The sequence below is a fragment of the Artemia sp. Qi Xiang Cuo genome, chromosome 11, assembly GCF_049724085.1.
Source record: "Artemia sp. Qi Xiang Cuo chromosome 11, ASM4972408v1, whole genome shotgun sequence".
Classification (NCBI taxonomy): Eukaryota; Metazoa; Arthropoda; class Branchiopoda; order Anostraca; family Artemiidae; genus Artemia; species Artemia sp. Qi Xiang Cuo.
The window spans coordinates 51,540,884-51,564,045 of NC_142804.1; the positions used below are offsets into that span (position 1 = coordinate 51,540,884).

Sequence of the window (23,162 nt, forward strand, 5' to 3'; positions counted from 1 at the left end):
TCGGCCACATTTTCCTTTTATGGAAAAGGTGGTCATATTAACTTTGGAGGAGACTCATCTGATTGGAAATGGAAAGTTTTATTTCCTTTCTAAAGAGTCAAAAGTGATCGGAGGGCAACTAGTCCTCCCCCCCCGATGCACACTTTTCCCCAAATGCATCCGATCGAACTTTTGAGATAGTCATTTTGTTCAAAATGGTCCAAAGATCGTATGATAATGCCTTCTGGGGTTATCACAATCTTCTGAGCCCGAGGCAAAGGTTATAAGTTATACCTCGGGGTTACGTTAGGTTTTTATGGAAGGGATGGTCGTATAAACTTTAGCGGAGGCTTATTTGATTCGAAATTGAAAGTTTTAGTTTCTTTTAAGAGTCAAAAGTAATCGGAGGGCAACTAGCTCCCCCCGACGTCCTCTTTTCCTCAAGTTGATTTGAAACAAAATAGTATTTATTACGAGCAATGAAATACTCATGAGTGATCGGTTTCGAACGATTCTCTATTCAAGAGTTTTTGTTTCTACGTCTACCCCGTCGATGCTATAAGTGCCAATCATACGGACGTATTTCAAATACATGTATAAACGAAATTCGTTGTTTCATCTGTGGCGAAAAAGGTCGCAGAAGTGGTCAAGCAGCTCCTTGCCAGATAACCGCAAAATGTACTCTTTGCAAGTCAGCCAGTGACCCGTGTTACAGGTACAATGTCATATTGCACAGGCTCTGCTGAAAGGTAACTCTGGTACAACGTGGGATTTAGCTGTCGAATTTTGTCGTGCAACATTAATGGAAAAGTTACCGATCGAATCCTTTGTCTTTCGCAATTATTGCAGTCCTGTGATCTAGTGCTGATTCAGGAGCATTTCCTATCGGAAGACCGCCAAAGCCTGATAACGCTATTTTCTAATTTTCATCTTCTCTGTCGTAGTGCAATTTTGAGACAGAGAGGCAGACCATCTGGCGGTTTTGTCATCTTATTCCTGTTTCCTTGCTAGGTATTAGTAGACACTGATTACTGTATTGCCGCTAAGCTTGGAAATCATGCAATAATTAATGTATATCTGCCTACAAATTACAACAACGAACAGTCTGATTCCCGGCTCGCGTCCGCCCGCAAGCTTCTTAGCAAATTTCTTTTAAAAAAAAGAAGTAGCCTCTCAACATGTTATAACCAGCAGGGATTTTGGCGTAGATATAACGAACGCGATGTCTCCCCCGTCGCAAATCTTTTGGGGCTGCGTTCCTCCCTATCATTTTGTACGGCCTAAAAGTGACAACTTTTCATGTTTTTGGCCGTTATCCTGAGCAACTCGCCACAGACTTTACTGAAAGCCTCGCTTGATACATTTTTCCAATCTCGGTATGAAAACCAATTCGATTCTTAATTTTCAGCCAGAGGCGGGGAGGAGTAAAAGCAAGTAGAGATGAGAAGGTGGTCCGAATAGAATCCTTCTTTTACAATTTTGAGCTCGTGACTGCCAAACGATGCAACACCATGGTCTGTGTTAGAGAAAAAAGGTGCTTTTACACTGGGGGAATTTGACAGAATTCCTATATGAAATTCTTTTTAATTGTCTTAATTTCTCTTTGCCAACTCAATTTTTTAATGTGCAGATGTTCCGGGAGCTATTGTCAGCGTGCCTGAATTTCCAGGAAAAAAATTCCACAGAAGGGGGGATTTCCGGAGAGATCGGGAAAACGACTAGAAATTATTTTTTTCAAGTGAAAGTATGCTAAGCAAAATTTTCAGGTTGAGTCTTCCGCGAGAGATATTATGAAATTTTCAGCGAGGATGGAACTGTCTGGAGAGAATTTTTCGGTGAAGGGCTGTATTTTAGACGGAAGAAAATTTCCACGGAGGAGTTTCCCGCGAGGGGGGGGGGGATTTTTCATGGATGGTGAGCCAGATTTACCAGCATTATTTGAAAAACGATCAGAAATAAAATATAAATAAAAACAAGTTTTTTTTACTGAAATTAAGGAACAACATTAACACTCTAAACGAACTGAAATTATTCCTTGTACCAAGGGCCCCCTCCTCAACACCTTGTTCTTTACGCTAAAGTTTGACTATTTGTCCCAATTTTTTTTTTTAAATGTCTACTGAAAAACAAGGGCTGTTTAAATAGAATAGGAAGCTTTTTTAAAAGTGAAAAAACCTTTAGCGTAAAGAGCAAGGTGTTGAAGAGGGGGCAACCCATTCATATACGGAATAATTTCTGTTCGTTTTGAGTTTTAATGTTGCTCATTTCTTTCAGGTAAAAAAAAAATTTTTAATTATGGTACAATGGAGGGTTTTCATGGGAATCACTATATTTGTGCTAAAATAAAGGAGACACGGGGAAAGGAATATTTTTTAAAAGTAGGTATTAGTTGGAAGGATTGGAGGGGGCTTATCTGAACTAACGGAGATTTGGCTTCAGTGTGGATTAAGAGAAAATATTTGAAGAAGCTCAGGGTACAGAATTCCCTATATTTTTTCCATTGCTTGGTACTTTTGTGGATCTGAAGCGTTTTATTTTTGTCATTTTGCCAGTTTAAAGTACTTAATTGAGGAATCATTACGGATAAAAATAGATGGGAGGGATCCATCCATGTGGAATGGTAACACGCAAAGGGGGATAAAAATCCTAAAGAGTAATTTCCATGCTGATATTAGCAATGATGGTAAGTATGGACAGATTGGTATATGGTACAGGACGCTTCCTAACTAAAAGATAGTGTTACACTTCTTCTCATATAGCATATTTTCTTGCATATCCTTCTATAATAGTTATAATGATTGTTTTTTATTTGATTCTCTTTCTAGCTTCATTGAATCACAACACTCGTTATATTATATTTTTGAAGGCATATTGTGGGCGGATTTTGTATTGTAGAGATTCTATACGCTGGTCTAAGGATGTACACAAACTCTTGTGAGGACCGGAGAAAAAAATTTTCCTTCCCCCAAACAAAAAATTCTCCCTTAGCCCCCCCCCTCCAAAAAAAAAGTTCCTGAAGGTTTCAACTCAATTCCCCAAATATGAGACATGACAGGCTATACTTGTCAAAATCCGTAAAAAATTTGTCACCTTTTAGTGAAGCCTACTGAATGTGTCTAATCTCTATAATGAAGATTTTCAGACATCAAAAACGAAGAAAAACCGTATACTCTATTGCAAGCAACCAAACACCAATCAACTCTGTTAGTAAACGTGTTTTGGAGAAACATTCTCTGTTTTATAGTATCACGTGATCGCTTTCAGATTAGTGATTGCCTGGGTACTATGTGCACTTACGATATGTAGATAATTTCAGTTCTTTCAAGTGTTCTAGAAATTAAAATGTATACATGCTAATGGATTGATATTTTAGCTGCTACTCAGTTGAAAGTGAAAAGTTGAACTCTGGACCTGCGATTCTGATTACATCTTTAAAAGATTTCTAAATAATAATATACTAGCTATGCAAATATATTCCCTATTTTGGTGAACAAAATTCTATCAACTTTCTATGCGTAAAAAACTTTAGGTTTAAACCTTAGTTGTGTGCTGGATGTTGGAGGATTAACTATCCAAAAAGGATGTGTTTTCTTCTTCTTTTTTCTTGTTTTTTCGTTACATTTCACGTTGGACAGTGTTGTGTTCGTGTTCAAGTATATATGATGGTAAAGTAGTCAAACAGTTCGTTGTATCGAACTGTAGGTAAGGAGCAACTCGGTAAAGAGTAACCGAAACTGTAAAAAACGGAATTCTGATAGCAATCATCAAAAGAATTGGCTTTCTATCTTGATTCCAAATGTGTAAAACCGATTAAGTTTAATGTTAACCATCAATATCTACAAGCCTAAGAAAATTTCCTTGATTTTCGAAAAAGGGAGACAACATCTCAAAAGCCAAGGAATGTAATTGAAAATCGCACCATTAGCTTCAGCGTATCAGAGAAGCATACTGTAGAGGTTTCAACCTCCCATCTGCACAAATATGGATGTTTTTTGCCAGAAGAGAGATCACAGATGCATGTTGACATGTTTTTTTTTCTTTTTCGTGGGTTATCGTATCGAACGAACGGTCCTAGAAGATTGGGAGAGGCCTCATTCAAACGGAGATTAAAAGCACTAGTGCCCTTGTTTTCAAGCGACCAAAAACATTGGAGGACAACTAGCGAAAGTCATCTGATTAAAATTTTGAGGTAGCCATTAAATCCAGCATAGTTGAAAGGTCAAACAACTATGTCTCATAGGATGACATGCCCCCCCCCCCACAGACTCTGGGGAACTAGCTGTAAGTTAAGACATTTGCCCATTGTATACATATAACATTAGTTATTGGAATGCATACAGACATATTTCGCGAGGAACGACATTTTCTGCACGGGGGGGGGGTATTTTCCACGGGGATATATTTCCTTGAGAGAGAAGTTTCCGGAGTAAACTATCAAGGGGAAATTTTTCACAGGGGAATTTGCCACAGTCCCTTTATGACATTCTTTTTATTTGTCTTACTTTCTTTTTGACGACTCAATTTTACAGGTGGAGATGTTCAGGGGAATTATCTGGGAAATTTTTCAGAGCGCTAGAAATTGTGCAGGGGATACTTCCATGGAGTGATGGATTTTCTCGGGATAAATTATCCACGGGGGAATTTTCCGCGGCTGAAATTTCCCATGGGGGAGTTTTCCATTGGGAGGTAGGATTTTCAGGAAAATTTTTTGCGAAGAGGGGGGTTTCCTGCATGATTTAAAAAATGATCAGAAATTAAATAAACCAAAAAGTCTTATTTTCAAGTGAAAGTAAGCCAAGGAGAATTTTCCTGGTAGAATTGACCAAGGAAATTTCCCGGGGGAATTTTCAGCGAGAATGGAATTGTCTGCGAGAATTTTCAGAAACGGTGGAATTCTCCTGGGGGAATTTTTCAGGGGGGATCTTACACGGGATGAACTTTTCGGGGAGAGAAAATTTTCCATCACGGGGGAGGCAGATTTTTGAAAAACCATAGAAATTATAAAAAAAGGAAGTTTTTCTTAACTGAAAGTAACCAGAAACATTAAGACTTAAAACGAAGAATAATGATTTTGTATAAGAGGGGCCTGCCCCTCCTCAATACCTCGCTCTTTACGCTAAAATTTGACTTTTTGTTCCAATTCTTTAAGAACAGCTAAAACACAAGAGTCGTTATTTGAATAAGAAGCTTTTCAAGGTAAAAGACCTTTAGCGTAAAGAAGGATTTAGGAGGGCGTAGCCATTCTCGTATATGGAATAATTTCTGTTAGTTTTAAGTTTTAATGTTGCTTTTTACTTTCAGTTGAAAAACTTGTTTTTTTTTTCATTTAATTAAGATTAAAGGCACCTTACCGCTATATAGGTTCCAAGAATCGTGAATAGCTAATTGTTAAGATGAGCACTATGTGATTGGAGTGGAGTGGAACAGGAGCGTGCCACCCTCTAGTGGATTAACATTATGACGAGTTTGAAGTAGTATTAGCAGTTGTGGGTACCATCATCATCTTAAGAAGGGAACTTTTATTGAGGTTTACTGTTTTTTCAGTCTTTTAACGATTTCAGTCACGTTTAAAACGGGCTGTCGTCCTACTCTAGTTTAGCTTATTACCTTGATTCCTTCTCACCACCAATTAGAAGTGACAAAGTTGATCACATGGCAGTGGTTGAGAATAACCTAGCTTTATAAATTTTTAAGGCAATGAGGATTTATTAGCAAAGGTTGACAAAAGCAAAATGGTTGCAAAACTGGAGCCAAAATGACATCTTCAAAATTGGAAGATTCGTCCACCAACTCTGAAAGTAAAAAGAAACTATTTATTAGATCAGCTGTTAGTTACACGTATCATGAATACACTTCAAGAACGCAAAACTGAGGCGTCAATCGATTTTTTGTTAGCTCCCTCAAAAATTTTGAAAAATGCCTTTTTTTATATTTTCATTGGAAAAATACATGTCCCCCCCTTAGATTTTGACCAGTACATTTTTGTGAATCGGCGCCACTCCCTGAAAAGCGACTAGAAGCAATGAGGGGGTTCTTAAGAGTTCAATACTAACTTTATTTATTGCTTATCTCTATAGTTTCTTTTTAAAATGGAAATTCCTTGACAACATTAGGGTGAAATGATCGTGATTGTAAAGATGTAGGGTATTTTAAGTTAGCGCAATACGTCCAATATCGATTAGATTACCTTTAAACTACTAATTCGAGGTGAGAACTAGGGGGGGGGGTATCATGTACCGCTTCTACTTGTGCTCTTTTACCCTTTCAAAAAACCGGTCAACGTTTTCGAGACCTAAAATAAATGCTGTAGGCCCTGAAAGGTCGTGACGTTCTTCAAGTCTTTAGTCGGAATACTAGCAAACCGACCGGTAGTTGACTAGCAGAAACTACCTTTACTAAGCAGGTTGGGTCCTCGCAAGTAGGTACTCGATTCCTGTTTAGTTTTGACAACCCTGGGCGCAGCGCTGTGTACCTTTCCTTTGAAAGTGATATTCTTTTGCTCGATTTGTCTGAGTTTCTCTCCATTGCAACGCAGTGGGGATTGTAAGATATATAAAAGGTACTCGTCGGGTACGTCGGATACTCGTCGGGCTCCTTGCTTTTTCAGACAGGCCCAAGATTTGAAGCCAGTTCTACTCTTTGTTCAATGGATTCGTAGCGGCTGCACTACCCTAGGTCTGCTAGCTACACTACCTTGGCACGTCGCTGGGATGTAATTGTTTTGTTACTTCAAAGGAAAGTATACTTTCTTTTGAATGATTCTTTTATCGATAATATCCAGGCGCGACTTTATTCACTATGCTATTGCAAGGTGTTTAAATTGAATATTCGTAATGTGTATGAAATGGATGTAGCTAGTCTCTGAGAGAAAATGACGTCATATCCCAGAGAAATTTATTTCTAGCTGCACTACCCTAGATCTGGAGTCCATAGAGAACCAAATGATTTTGTATTAAGGTGTGTTTTTACCCAAAAGTGTGGTATATGCCTTTTGCGGTTTTAAAACCCCTCAGCTTTTAACACAAAATATCCTTGTCGGCAAGATAACAATCAACCTCACTTTTGCCTTTCATGCTGTTGTGTCTCCAGCATACACAACGTCAGTTTGTTCAAATTTTCCCGCTTGTCATGGCATGTCTTTCGCTTTCGTCATCGTCGGTTCTGAATTTAGAACTCGTGGTCAAAAGACCTTCTTGAAAGCAGTCTGATATACCTCTATGTTGTAATTCGTTAAAGGTTTCAGATGATATTTGACGACTTTAGCAAGGATCTTATACAGTTTATTCATCAGGCTTATTTGTGTGTGTATATTACAGTCAACCTCTCCACTTTTGACAAAAGGAAACAATAGTAACTTTTAACCAGGATTTGTGAAAACAGCCAGTTTCCCATGTGCGTGTAAATAGTTTCTAGTTCTCAGGTACGAATTCTAATAATTATAACTTAATACTATCTGCGCCAGGAACTTTATTTGTCTTTGAGAGTTTATATTTATGCCCGTTTCTTCTTTTAGCGGTAGAATAATGAAACAATTGGATAATCCGGTATTGTAAGAAAACATCAGGATGTTCTTATCTCGCTTCATTGTTAGCTTCTCATTAAAGTGTTTCTTGTATCTATGCCGTCTTCCCTCAGTTTTCGATAGAAAACACTTTTCATCCAGTGCGAATTTTTATGTATCTTTTGAAAGTACGTAGACTTTCTTAAAAATAATGGTCGTCGCCCTTCTTGATGGCTTCATTGCATTCCTAGCACTACTTGTTACTGTATTGTCACTGGGTCTGCTGTAGTATCCTAGACTAGATGTTTTCTTTTAATAAGATTGGTTTCGCATCTTTCATCCGTTGCATCACTATCAGTCGTCTATGCTAGCATGTCGTTGCTTCTTGCAGATACCAAGTATCCTTGGGATGCTCCATGCCTTTCCCGAATGAATATTACCACCCTAAGTTACCATTCGTTTATCTGATGATGGACAACTTTTCTTGAGGTAGTTGGATGATTTCCTCAGCAGAAGGACCTTCAGAAACTTGAATAATATTCAGCAGTTTGTTTGAAAGGGGGCTTCGTATTTTTTTCAAGTTATATTGCTTTTGGTTCTCGGCGGCTTTTTATAGACTGTGTTCTTGGAAGATGCAAATAAAGGTCAGACATGATCATGTAAACAATATTTAGCTGATGTTTCACAGAAATAGTTTACCTTTGTCATATTCTTCCAGTCCGTGACCAGGAGTTTCCAGATTTCATTCCCCTCCCCAATCCCCCCCCTACCCTTGAAATTTGAAAAAACACGTTATTTTGATTTGATGTAAACATATGTGGTTTAGATGTAAACATATCTTGGGAAGATTATGGGTATTGTCACCAGCTACAGTAAGGTGCTGTCGAAGTTATAAATAATAGACATATAACAAAGGACGAAACTGTAGTTTCGTTGACTTAAATCTGTGACTTGTTTTCGACTAACTTATAGCTTCTAAACCAAAAATTGCCACACTTTTGCCTATCACATCCACTTTTTCAGCTACGAAGCGCCCTCTATTTGCCCCAAAGGTCATGCAAAGTGTATGTGTAATCCTATTCATAAAAAAACGGTACATCCTAATTATTAAAAATTATTTGTACTCATACCAGTAAAGGTTTTTTATTATAAAACGGCGAACATAAATATAAACGTAAAAATAATAGCTTTTAGCTTTTTCTGGAGTATTTAATCGACACCCATTTTCGCTTGACGCTCCAGCAATAGTCAACCATTACGTAAGTACCACATCTACCTTTATACGGTGCCTCCACGACCCTCAACTCTTGGTGGAGTCGGCAACCCTGCTCATTACTAAAATTTCCCAAGATTTTTGTAATGGCTATTTAAAAAAAAAAACAAAAAAAAACAGATTTTGTTTGAGCAATTTAAAAGATGGCTATTTAAAAAAACAAAAAAACAATTTGATGCTTTTGATGCAACCAATCGTTTTCCATCTTTTCAAGAGCTGCTGTACAATTTCGCTGCAATTCCGCGCTTGTATATATCCAAAAAAGTTTTGACCATGTTTTGAGTGACCATCAAGCTCTCTTGAATTACCCAAGTATTTAACAGCGACTTCCTCTCCGTGTGCGAATCGCATTCAGTGATTTAAAAATAATTGTCTCAGGCATAAGGCCGTACCCAGAGAGGGGAGGGGGGGGGGTTAGGTTTTTTTTAACCCCCCCCCTGAATTTTTTAGTAACCCCCCCCCCCCCCGAAAAAAATCCTGGCTACGGCCTTGCTCAGGCATATTCTTGATATTCACTGTTGAGATAAAATCACCAACGCCTTTATCTAAAAAAATAAACAGCCACTTGTGACCGATGAAATTAAAATAGTTATTGGCTTTATTCGGGATATATGCAGGGGCGTCATTTGCTATGGGGCAGGGAAGGGGGGGGGGGGTAACTGCCCCTCCCAGACCCCGGTTCGCCTCCAAGACACCAGTTTGCCCCTCAGCTGAAATTTAGTTTCTTGTCAAGCCTTCATAGTTCAAGCATCCACAGAAACGGGCTAGTTTTCTTTTGTATATCTTTACCTTTAAGGTTCATTTTTTCAGTTTTCACTTGATTTGGGAAAATTGGCTCCAATTTTGCCCCCCCCCCCCAGGGTTTTGACGAAATTACGCCACTGGGCCAATGAACAAAGGCCGCCTTCTCGATGATGTTTACACTTGGATCCTTCCCGGAATTAGAGAACATGGACGACAGAGAATAACGCTTGGCCGATTCCGTGAAAGATGCTGCCATGTGGAGGTCGTCACTTGCAGATTTTTGGTCGTAATGATGAAGAGGCACTGTTGTCACCTTACACCCCAGCCAGCATGGGGAGACCTAAGTCTTTCTTCTTTTGAAGTTGTCGTCGCCAGGTTGAAATATTAATATTTAATGCGATACTGAATTTATAGACGGAATCGTCTGATCCAATTGAACCAGTCTTTTGGTCTTCAGTATTCAGTCTTCTAGACCAGTCTTTGAACCAGTCTAATTTCAAAGACATTTAAAAAATGCTTTATGAGAACCAGTTTTATTTGCAGAGGGGGAAGTTCAGATTTTAGGCCAGTTTTGGGCAGCCATTTTGATTTGCATCCAATGCGTACCATGAGCTCTGCCATCTCACATTAGTATATCCGTGTGGCTGGAAAGGAAGGAAGAAGAACCTTTTTAAAGTCTACATGATCCATTAATGCTTGATAAATTACAACAAATCAATGGTTCCGTTGAGGTCTTTCTATTCTTCCCGCAAATAAACTGAATTGTCTATTGAATTACGCCAAACAGATTTTCATTGCAGAGGAGAACACCCTTGAAGCTTCACCTTGAGCTATTCATCAGTTTCAAAAATATCTAAAATGCTCCTCCTCCCTTAAATTTTGGCTTAATTATGCTCATCCTCCCCCAAAAATAAACTTAATTATACTACCTTGAAATAAGTTACTCCCATCAATGGCGAATTTTTTATCGCAATTTTCTTTCTTAACTATGGTCACACTGAAAAGTTGAATGTACAGCTTCTAAATATAGTAGTGAAAAATAGTAGATTTCACTCCAAAATATGAAAAAAAGAATAGAAAAACGCATGTCTGAGACTGTCTTTAGATTTTGTGTAAGGCTTAAACTTTCTGAAAGGCAGTTTCCATGTTTTACATGTTATTTTTTTTTCTTCCTACGGTCTAAAAAGGGAGGGGGAGAGGGGAGACAAATTTTGTCAACTGATAGTGATGAACTTTGTTCATAAAATTTTGGTCTGCGTTTAGGGTTTAATGTTTGTAGAACCTATTCAAAACTGTTAAGCATGCAATCACGGAATGTATAAAAATAATTATTCTGAAAAACCAAGCAAATATTGCTATTGCTTATTTCCCAGCAAAAGAAGTGGAAACATTATAGCCGTGCCTTGTGAGCACGGCTTAATACTTCATTCTTAGTTCCGATTCGCGAATTGTAACTATATTAACTATTAGCAATTTTTTCACTAAAACTTTATTAATCTTTTCTTCGTCACTTTCAAGCACCCAGAGGAATCATTTCTGTGAGGAGGGCGAAGTAAAGACGTTCGGCGAGTCAAAACGAAACAAAATTCGTAAAAACTGGTAAGAAGCAGGATAATTTTACTACAATTACATGTAAAAATACCACACCTATTGATAACCGTTGCCTTGACCCCCCCCCCTTAATTCTACCATTGCTGCATCTGATAGCCCCCGAGTATATCGTTTCTTAAATTAGTTTTCAACATCTTTAGCAGTGAGTAAAAGAGATCAATTGAGTAAAAGAAGGGCGTCCATCGACTCATTCTCATAAATGTAGCAACTGAGACTTTCATAGGTCTTAGCTATCTTTTGTTACCCTCTACACAGCTAAAGCTGTTTAAAACGATGTAAATACAATTCTTGCGTAAATTTGTTCTATAAAAAAAGAATTGCAAAAATTAAATTTTAGAATTTCTATAAAAATATATAACTGTGAAAATACTCATGAAACTAGGTTCAGTTTTGGTATTCTTTCATTTGAGCGAAGTGTCGCCTCTTTTGAAACAAAATACCTCATTTCACTCTAATCATACGCGGGTTCCCCAAAGTTGCTTTTAAAAATAATGTACAACCCTTGCGTAGTAAAGTCTTCACAAGCGCACTGGCACATCTACAGAGGAGAGTGCCTCGGTACACGCTTGGAGAATATAGTCATTTTGGCGACTTCCCCGTGTTAGCTCACATGTTTCTTGTTCATTTGACGAAATCCCCATTTTCCATAAAATAAAATAAATACAGATAATATCCACCATGTTCTATCACTATTATTCGCTGGTGGGAATATTTGTCCCAATCCAATCGTTTTCTACATCAGTAATTTCTAAAAAAAAAGAATAAATAGCTCAAAGGTCATAGAGTTCTCAAACAGTCTACGTGAATAGTGAAGACTAAACTGAGTGATTCAGACTTAGCAGTCTGAGTGATTCAGTTTTAGCATGGAATATTTTCAAGGGATATTTAGCATGGACTCTAGGTAATTCGGCTACTAAAATATATATTATCTATAAACCAAAATTGATTGGGTCATTCTGGGCTATTAGTCCTTATTGCTAGAAAACAGTCTGTAACATCATACAATTTTAATTAATTTTGAGTTGTGACAGTAAAACCTAAGGGAATTGTATGATTGCACTCAATTTATTTGGCTTCTGCATGGCTTAATCATAGGCTATAGTTAATAAATACACCCGCTGTTGTGAACTTATAAACTCAAAGACATTTTGTTTTAGAAATCCTAAATGATTATATGAACAGGAATATCACGGGGTAAAAACTGATCATACGAAAAATGCGGCCTTCTGATTTTTAGAGCCATCTATTCTCGATGTCTTATTCTCGCTAATAACTGCCTGAAGAAACTTAGTTTATTTCTTCACTATTTTTATACCATTCACTTTCATGGCTTCGGCCTTTTCACCTCATTTAAAAGTCTCAATTTCTTAGTTATGCAGCAGATTTTTCGGCCACACTTCTAGTTTTGGCTTCTAGCCTTCTTGCTTAGGTTCAAAAAAATTCCCTTAAAAAAAACAAGGTTAAGAGCTTTCACGATAATATCTAAAGGAGTTTTTGCCATAAATCAAGTACTTTCATATAGTTTTCAACACCTGGTGGGGGCTGAAGTTCCCTGCAGGCTTAAGGCCAAATCTGAAGATTTGCAGAGGTACTTTAGGTCTTTTGTTCCAAGAGAGTGAGTATCACATGATTCATATTTACAATAAAGTAAAGTTTATCCCCTCCTCCCTTTCCAAGGAAGCATTGTCAGTATACAGACAGTAAATGAGAGGCAAATTTAAAAACTTACCATAAAGACGTGTACCCACCTACTTTTTTAAAGTGCAAATCACCGTACAATCTTATGGCCCTCACATTTTTAGATTTTATTTCTGATCCCTATTCTTGAAGCGTCAGAAGGACCAAATTGACATTGGTCTGCCATAACAAAAATAACTAAAGAAAAGAAGATCCAGAATCCTCCTCCAGAGTTTTGGAATTCCTCCAATTTCGGTTTTATTTGTTTTTTTTTTCTGTTTGCTCTCCGCGTTGCCTTTTTTTTTATCCGGTCTGTTTCGTTCACATTTTTGTTCAGAAAATGTGAACATGTTTTTTCTGACTTTCTCTTGTAGCTCTGTAGGAATTTTATCAATTTATCTGCTGCAGACGGCCACTGTGCATGTGACCGAAATATCCAGAGATTTTGATATTATTTTCACTGTCTAATAAAAGGATTTAAGAAGGGCAGCGGTGAAATATTCGTTTTTATTTTTCTTCTAGCACTTTCGTTGGCCTTAAAAAACCCATTCTCGATCTATTTCCTATAATTCATTTTTTTAAATATCTGGTCTAGGGCAATTAGCAACAACTGCATATTTTTAAAGAAAATGTCAAGTTATCCATAGTTTCATGTCTTTGGTAGGGATCTGGTGGAACTTGGAGTTGTCAGGAATTTCTAATACGATCTTCTAAATAAAGACACAAAAAACAACTTGCACTATTACCAATCTATAATTCAAAAGCTGGGGAAAAGAGGACATAATTTGAAAGTCACAAGGGAAAATTAATAAGCCCCAAATCAGACAAAATACAAGACATGCACAATATAAACAGTAAAAAACTACAATATTGAACGTTAAATTTTTGATTTTCGGGATCACCACACATGATTGAGAGATTCGATATTTTCTTAAAATCCAAACATGTGTCCTATTCCCGCAATAGCAGTTAGTAGTACATTCGATGGGTATAAAAAGCTGATAAGAGGAAACTCAAACTCGTGAAAATAATAACCAACCCCACCTAGCATTACCCAGCCCATTCTGTAATTACGAAAACGTATACAAAAAACACTCAGTTATTTTTTTTTTATTCACCTTTGTTTTCTTTATTTATCTTTACTCTACATTTGTTTGAAGATGAAAGAACCATTTTTGCGAAAAGGCGGAAAAATGTTATGTTTATAGACTTTTTTGGAAATTATTTTCATACATTCTTACCTAACCCTAACTGTTCTGTGTTGAATAAAAACAGTTTAAGACAAAATAAACTGCCAACTTTCAGAGAATTTCACGTTTTATCCAAATATATCACGAGCTTTAATTACATTGCTAATGTTAGCAAATCAAATTAAGCTTTCAAATTCGTCTTGTTCTGCTGGGTGACGCTATACTTTCAATGGCACTAGTTGTGTTTAATCCGATTAGATTCGTGTTAAGGTGCCAAAGTTTCCTCTCAGAAAAGTTTTTCATACCCTTCGATTACATTCACAGGGACAAACAAGGAATGTTAGAATTAGAAAACACGTTTCTCATACGAGTATAATCCGTGAACGCCACCTTCGTATTGAGCTGCGGCAGTGCGCTTCTCAAACTTCAATTCGCCGCAGTACATCATAGCTCTGCAAAATAAAAATCTTTATAAATAATCAATGTTGTATATTATATACTGTGTGCATTAAAAATTTGTTTTGGGGCACGTCATAAAAATTTGTGTATTTGTTTTGGGGAAAGCTGCCATTAATATCAACTCCATTAATTAAGTAAATCTATAAATACCCTAATGCGAAAAAAAAGTAAAGTTAAAAAAAAAAAAATCGAAAAATTCGTAAAATATAAGTGAAAACTAAACAAAACTAACTGAGCCCAAGCAGGGAGGAGACCCCCCCCATGGATCAATCACTGCCCTCGTTAAATTATATCTCTTCTACTAGACCTATTAAGTTTCTACAATAATTAAATTCTTAATGATCTACAACAGTTGAAGCAAAATTAGAAATATATATATATATATATATATATATATATATATATATATATATATATATATATATATATATATATATATATATATATATATATATATATATATATATATATATATATATATATATATATATATATATATATATATATATATATTAGAAAAACAAGGAGTAGAGATCCGTGCAATACCATGTCACAAGGTCGTATCCAAGATTTTGTTATTGGGGGGGGGGGGGACCATTTTTATTTGGGGGAGGGGGATGCAAAGAATTTGAAAAACGCATCGAAAATTTGTTTAAATGTATTTTCGCTACATTTTTACGAGTCAGACAAAAAATTCGAAGGGGTTCAACCCCGGCCTCTGGATATGGCCTTGACCTTGTCATTCGTTTATACTCTTTTTGCAATTTCTTGTAACTACTTTAAAACTTGGTTTCAAATTTAGCCCACATAGGTGGAACAGATGTAAAGTTGAATCAATTTACCTAAGGGATTGTGTTGTGGGCTTGTTTTTGGCACGAAATGAGGTTTCAAGTTTTTCTCTGAGTTTTATCGTCGTATTTTCAAAATTTAATCTTTTAAATACTTGGCTTAGCAGCTATATATGAGCCATTTACTCGTCCAGTCGGCTAACTCGATAAAACAGAATGCAGAGAAAGGTGACAAAGAATATAAGTTGCTCGCTTTTATTTATATTTACCAGTAAATATTTTGGAAAGTTTGGACTTCGTTGTTTGCTTATATTTGCGGTTTGCTTATAATGTTATGTGGAATATAAAAATTGCAATTAAAGCAGAATTGATTTAGTCAAATTTACTTAAAAAAAGAAACATTGGCCAATTCATTTTACTCAACAATGCACCATCCCTGAACATGCGCACACATATTAACTTATTTCAGTGGGCAGGTCACTTTACAATTTCGAGGTTCCTGGAGAGAGAGAGAGGGCACAGATTCGCAAATCATTCTTCCTGTCTATGTATCTATACCCAACTTATTATTAGGCTGCCATCAATAATATTTTTATTAGGCCGACATCACTATTAGGCCGCCATATTTTATTAGGCCACCATATTATTATTAGGCCACCATCATTATTAGGCCGCCATCATTATTACTAATGGCTGTACGACTACAATGAGATTTTGCCTAAACAGAGATTTTACAAGCGCTAATTTAAGCCAATCAATTTGTCCTAGAATTTTTTAGCCAATCAGATAATTCTATACAATATCTCATTGCTCAAATTAACGCTAGCCAAATCTCTGTATTAGTGAAATCTCATTGTGGCTATGATAGGCAACCTGTTCAGGCCACTGACCAAAAAGTACAATGATTCATAGGTCCTAAGGACTCCATGGAGCAGTCTGAAAACGTGTGTATGAATGATCTATTACCTGAGCTGGGAGAGATTTTGGGCACCGATATCTTGACAGCCGTGTCGAAGTCCAGTTTGTAAATAAGGCAGGAAACGAAGACATGACCCTTTGTCTTGTATTGCTCCACTTACACCCTGAGCTACCTTGACCGTATCAGTCTCTCTATAAAAATTGAAAAAAAATTATTAAAAGGAGTAACAGAGTTTAAGATCATTAAAATGAGTTTAGCTGGAACAACACATCTTTTTCGATCCCTGTAAAACGGATGCCGAAAATAGCCTACAACATTTTATAGGCTATTTATAAACAACAGAGAAACTTATATCCGGTTGTAAACATTGCAAAGAGCGACCCATAGTAAGACAAATTGATAAATTGGAGTGTCGATGTAAAATATATAGTTGAATATATTCTACATTTTACCATCATTTCAGATATGTAATTTTTATCAGGATTAAAGCTACCCAGAAAATACAATAAATTACTTTATTTCAATATTACCAAACATAACAAAAAGACAGATTAAAACGACGCGTATATTTCACCTGTATAAAACAAGGTGTCGTCAACGCTAAGGAACAAAGATCAAATCTAAACTAACCTAAAATTAAATAAAACGAATACGAAATTAATTATTTAGTTGCCATTTCTATGCCATTCTAATTATTTTATAGCCATTTCTAACAATAGAGGCTTGACACATTGGGCGAGGGAAGCAATTGGAATAAGAAACATATTCTTGCTAATCTTTCAATAAACATAGATACAGGTAGTTTGAATACTGATACGATTTATAACATTCTTCTTAAAAGTGAATCAATAGCTAATGAGGGTAATTAAGTCTAACAAAGTCACCAAAGGACTAGATTAAATACAAGACCTAGGAGAATTGAAGCAGTAGAAGCAAGCGAGAGGATTATTTCGCAACTAAATGATTATTTCATATTCACTTTGTTTTATTTTATCCAGTCGCCTCCTGTTCCTGTTCACTGTGTCGCTATCCTCTTCCCATTGAAGCAACTCTATTTAGCTACTGTGCTGCTCTATCACAGTAGCAACAATTGTATACATAGATATTGTTTTTTAATTTCTTGGTTTTAGATTTTATTTAATTTTGGGTTAGTTTAGATTTTATCTTTGTTTCTTAGCATTGAGGGCACCTTATTTATACAGGCGAAATATCTTCATCGTTTTGGTTTGCATTTCCATCTACTGCCTGAATTAAGTTTAGGTTTCCGCTATTTTGACAAACGTTCTTAAGGTCTTGGAGACTATAAAATAATAACGTTATTTTTTGTCAACTTATATTGCTTCCTGCATTTTTCCGTACATTTCCTTTATAGTGTAGTTAGTTTCCAATGCATTTTGTTTAATAAAGTTGGAGAATTTATTCCACATGTCATAAGAATATTCAAATGTTGAAGGAACAGTATGTTTCCTTCTGAAGGAATAGTATCCTTCAAAACTGTTTGTTCCGACAGATACTCTTTTTGCAGGAAACTAAGATTTTATCAAAAGAGAGCCAGATCTCATTTGCTTCCTACTCTATTATAAGTAGCCTATTAATTAGAATCAGTATATCCTATAGCGACAGAAGAGACTAACTATTTGCTGTTGAACTTTAGATTAGTTGATCTACGAAGATATTATGCTTCAAATAAACCCTTGCGTAAATATTTTTTTTCCAAATCAACTTATCTTAAAAGTTAGATTGAGTCTCGTTTGCTTTCTTCATCTTGAGATATCTCTTTGTTTTTGTCATGGCTGGCCAATTCGGCTTTAGATCTCTCATAACAAAAAAAGTACCTAAGTTACCAAGTTTCAAAGGCTCGTAAATCTTCACACAAAACGGGACGGAAAGCCTTAAAATTGGAGTGCGTAAAGCAGCAACTAACTTATAATCAGAAGAAGAGCACTTCTCAGAAGAAGAAGAAGAAACGCAGAGGAGCACTCTTCCACGGTTGCATATGACGGTATGTACCAATGCACAAGGTAGTAAGCGGTGGAGGTATAGCTGAAACTACGAAACTGTCTGACGGCAATACGAGGAATAACTTTAATTTCACCCAGCCACAAAGAAAGCTTCCGTACAGTTTTGAAATAACTGGTGTCAATGAAATGGGGAGTACGCTGGCGAAACTCCAATTAAACAATTTCTCTAGGGTCACTGAAAATATATTACCATATCATGTTTACCAAACACATTGCACCATTTTTATACATATCTCCAAACATACAAATTAGGGTTGACAGTATATTACCATTTCTATTCTGATGGATAGAAAATTTTTCATATTACTTTTAATAAATATACAAAAAAATTGTTTTGCAAAATCTAGAGGAAGGTAATTTTTTCGAATTTTTCAATAAAAATGCTAAAATCATATTTCTCAAAATCTATGGTGACAAAAAATCTAGAGGGCGATTGCTCGAGTTTTAAAACGTCGAAAGTAGTAGGGATTTTGCACGTTTTCCACGCTACACTTTAATGTATAGGAATACAAATAATTTCTACTGAGTACCATTTTTGTTCTATTGGTCATGTATAAAGAAATATATCTCAACGAAGGTCCCCCCACGTAACCCTTAGTTATCTAAAACATTTATTCTTTAAAAGTAGTTGTGAAGAACGAAGTTCAGGTATCTAATTAAAATAATTAAACTAGGCTATTTCAGCGCTACAAAAAATATTTCAATTACCGGAGCTAAAAGCTTAACTGGGATAAAGTTTTACTGCTCTTCTAAAAAAAAAAAGATGCAGAGACGTGATTTCTGTTGCCTATCAGTCATTTCCTCTTTCCATCTACAGCAGATTTTAGTAGCTTGTTTAAGAGGCCTTAAAAAGATAGATTTTGCAAAAGCTCAAGTATTTCTACGTTTGCATAAAAGAAAAACAATCAATAAAGACCGAGCCCTTCATGCTCAGATTCAATATATTATAAAGGTAAACTTACTTTTTTTTAGAGAGGAAGAGACAGAGCAAGAATAAAGTAACCTATTAGCATATGACCTTATTCAAAGTCTTTCTTTGTAGGAGCGGGGCTGGAGTCCAAGATGTGTGTAGGAGCCTCCCTCCTCCATAACTTGTGTATTATTCGGCACATAATCAATTAATAATTTTCCGGGGGGGGGGGGCAGGGGGAGGTGGGAATCATAAAGTTTCACTGAAGGCTTAATTCTATCGGCAAAATGTTTTCTAGACCCTTGTTTTGCTGTGTACTTCCGTACACAACAGTACAGGGGATTCCTAAGGGATAGGGTTGTGGTGTGAATAGTGCATTAGTTAGGCAGAATATCGGTAGGAGCCTATTTTTCCTATAAAAATATTATAAGCAAAAAAGCCCCATCAATTTGTCCAATTTGCAAATTGATTAGGCAGAATATAGATGGGAGTGTTTTATTTCTAAGGAAAAAAAAGTTTTGAAGTGAAATTACAGCATTTGTGTGACTTTACGTAAATATACGTTTTAAGGTGCAAATAAAGCATTTATATGAGTTCATACACTGATAGGAAGTACAAAACGGGTCCTCTCCCCCCCCCCATAGTTCCTCAGACGAAAGGTATATACATAAATATTCCACTAAATTAGATTTCATAGGCTTTTTTATTATTTATTTACAAAATCATGTCCCTGGACACTAGTTAAACAACTACTGCATAGATGTAGTCATAGTAACCCGCATGAAGGCTTGCCGGAAAACTGAAGAACGTACCAAACTTTCTTGGAGGTCAGTATATAACGCAGATGCTTTGACCAATTAATTTATCTTTAGAAATCGCTATATTCTGCAAACAGAACTACACATGGCATAAGCCTTGGTGCATCTTACAAAAGAAGCGGCCTCCCCTCACCCCTGTGCTAAATTTTAGAAACACTTTTGAAAACAGCAAACAAGAACTACCACTACTGCTCCCATTAACTCGTTCAACCAATCCTAACACTTTTGCAAACACTTAATCTCACTTCCACCATGTGCAAAGCTTCTGCTTAGAAAAATTCTCTCCCTAAAAATGCCTCCCAAACAGTTTTCAAAATTTGCTAATATAAGGGTTAAAAAAACTTGTTTATTTTAAAACTTATTTGCCACCTTGGGTACCTCATCCCTAAAGTTCTTCTAGACAACGTCACATCAAGCATATTTTCCTCTTCTTTCTTTAGTGTGCACATGGAGCTTTTTCTATTATTAAAATATGAAAAAAAACAAAAACGAAAGAGCTATGGAAACAAAAACGGTTACATACGAGTGAAAGTAACGATCCGAGGCGGAGCCTTTTCCGTCTCTCTTTTCCATGGCCTCCAGACTTCCCATTCCTCTATATTTTTTCAAACGAACGCCATCTGCAAAGAAGTATTCACCAGGGGACTCGCTAGTGCCAGCTAGCATTGATCCCATCATCACTGAAAATAATATGTACATATTTATTATATTTTAATAATATTACGCTGTAATATATAATTATACTATAACATAATAATATACATTCACATTATAAATATGAACAACAAATATATTATAAATATAAATATTGTAATATAATAAATGTCAATACTATATATATAGTATTTTACTATACATAAGCATATTTTACTGTTCAAGGGAATTCACAAGTCAATTGGACTTTTTTCTGTTTACCATCAAATCACTTGAGTGACACTTAACTGTATTAAATAAAAAAAAAACAAGTTTTTTTTAACTGAAAGTAAGGAACGACGTTAAAACTTAAAACGAACATAAATTATTCCGTATATGAAAGGGACTGGCCCCTCCTCAACGCCTCGCTCTTTACGCTAAAGTTGTTTTTTTTTTTAAATAGAGTTGTGAGAAAGTCTAACTTTAGCGTAAAGAGCGAGGCGTTGAGGAGGGGACAGCCCCTTTCATGTACGGAATAATTTCTGTTCGTTTTAAGTTTTAACGTCGTTCTTACTTTCAGTTAAAAAAAACTGTTTTTTTTTATTTAATTTTTGAACGTTTTTGAATTAATGCAGGTTTTGATTTTGGCTCACCATACATGAATAATCAAAACAAAATTTGCATATTAATTCTACTTTTATTTGGTTAAATAGCTTTCTCGAAACTTGTTTAATTTTATTTACAAATGTTTTTATTAGTAATAAATATTTGTAACTTGCGAATTAACTTACCTAAAAAACTTCTATATTCATATATTTTTAATACGTATTTAAGGGGGGTTCAGCCCCTAGTCCATGCCTCATTCTTTAATCTTAGGTTTGAAATTTTGTTCCGGTTCTATAAAAATGACCGCTTAATCACAAAGGCTGTTAGTTACAACAAATTGCTCTTATTAAAGTACTAAAAAATCTTTGGCTTAAAGAGCTAGGTATTGACTAGGGGGTGAACTCAACCATATACGTAATATTTTCTGTTTTTCTTAAGTTTTGATGTTCCTCCTTACTCTTAATTGTAAAACTTGTTTTTTTTTATTTAATTTCTGATCTTTTTTTTTAAATAATGCTTGGAAATCCAACATCCCCTTCATAGCAATGTCCCTTCTCCCATGAAAACTTCCTTCTTGGAAAGATCCTCCGATATAACCCCCGACCCACCCCCTCTCCCCACCCCCACTACCAGAAAAAATCCCCCCTGAAAACGTCTGTATACTTCCCAATAACCAATACTATATGTTAACATTGGGTAAAGTTCATAACTTTCAGCCCTCCCCCCGAGGACTTCGGGGGATTAAGTCATTCTAAAAGACATAATTAAAATATTTTCGATCATGCTGGACAATATGGCTGTCTAAAAATTTTGATTGGGTGACTTTGGGAAAAAAATGAGCGTCGGAGGTGAGGAAGTGGCCTTTCATTTTTTGGTGACATAAAAAGGGCACTAGAACTTTTAATTTCCATTCCAACAATCCGTCTCACGATAGTCTGGGACTACTGGGTTGATACGATCACCCCTGGGAAAAAGAAGAAAAAAGAAATAAAAAAAACACGCATCCGTGATCTTTCTTCTGGCAAAAAAATGCAAAATTCCACATTTTTGTAGATAGGAGCTTGAAACCTCTATAGTAGGGTTCTCTGATGCGCTGAATATGATGGTTTAGGACTAAACTTGATGAAACTTATATATTTGAAATCAGCATTCAAATCTGATTCTTTTGATGTATCTATTGATATACAAATCCCGTTTTCTAGAGTTTCGGTTACCATTGAGCCGGGTCGCACCTCAAACAGTTCGTTACCACGAACTGTTTGATTCGTTTACAATGGATCCCTTATAACAATGATTCCTAGCCTACTAAAGGGCGAAAAAAAAATCATTGAAGAATTCATAATCATAGTGTCCGCAATTTCAAAAGGTAGGGCCGTATAATATACAAAAAAAATCGGCAACATATTGTCAGAAGCAAAATTTTACGAGTTTATATTTTAGTAGTCAAGAGTTGTACAAAATAAATGTTCTTGTTGATGTTGATTGGTTTTAGGGGAAAAAAATACCATGATCTTGGGACATACAAGAGCCTTTGCGAGAACATAGGAAGGGGAGGAGGGATTTTTAATACCAGATGGTAACCCTTATGAAATATAGCTTTTTTGGAATATGCAAGAAAAAGGAAGAAGGATTTGCCAGGAAACTAATTTTTTTTAAATGTCACAATGAAAAGTAATTACCGTTCAAAGTTAAAAGACATTCAAAACAATTAAGCTTCCAAAGTGACAAGTGAGTAAAGTATTCAGTAACGAAAAGTCGTTCGAAAGTAAACAGTTTTTTATTAGTAAAACGATTTGTAAACAGTTAGAGGCAAACCCTTCCCTCCCCCCACACATCCTTAAGAGGGCAGTGCGTACCTGAACAATTTCAAATGTCATTGCTTACAACGTTACATATTTAGAACTAACAAGGAAAAAGAAAGTTGGTTTTGTCTGAAGCCCTATTTTTTTTTTTTTTTTATTACATCTACAAAAATTTATCGTGGTTACATAACTAATTTCGAGCCGCCCGCCGACAGTACAGAGCCAAAGTAG

The 23,162-nt window shown here is 36.0% G+C and overlaps 1 protein-coding gene across 4 annotated transcripts in view; it reads right to left on the reverse strand.

Moving 5' to 3' along the window:
• Nucleotides 1–5,665: 5,665 nt before the first annotated feature.
• ras (Inosine-5'-monophosphate dehydrogenase ras) overlaps nucleotides 5,666–23,162 on the reverse strand; it is a 91,521-nt gene continuing 74,024 nt past the window's right edge. For 3 of the 4 annotated variants that reach the window (XM_089097268.1, XM_089097272.1, XM_089097271.1), the window contains 4 exons: nucleotides 20,414–20,570; nucleotides 16,189–16,332; nucleotides 14,344–14,427; nucleotides 5,666–5,771 (listed from right to left, as the gene is read on the reverse strand). In XM_089097268.1, the coding sequence (XP_088953394.1) occupies nucleotides 5,744–5,771; nucleotides 14,344–14,427; nucleotides 16,189–16,332; nucleotides 20,414–20,570 (413 nt within the window). In that variant the 3' untranslated portion in view covers nucleotides 5,666–5,743. Of the gene's footprint in view, nucleotides 5,772–13,519; nucleotides 14,428–16,188; nucleotides 16,333–20,413; nucleotides 20,571–23,162 lie in introns of those variants that run through there. The other variant, XM_089097270.1, reaches the window with a different exon arrangement.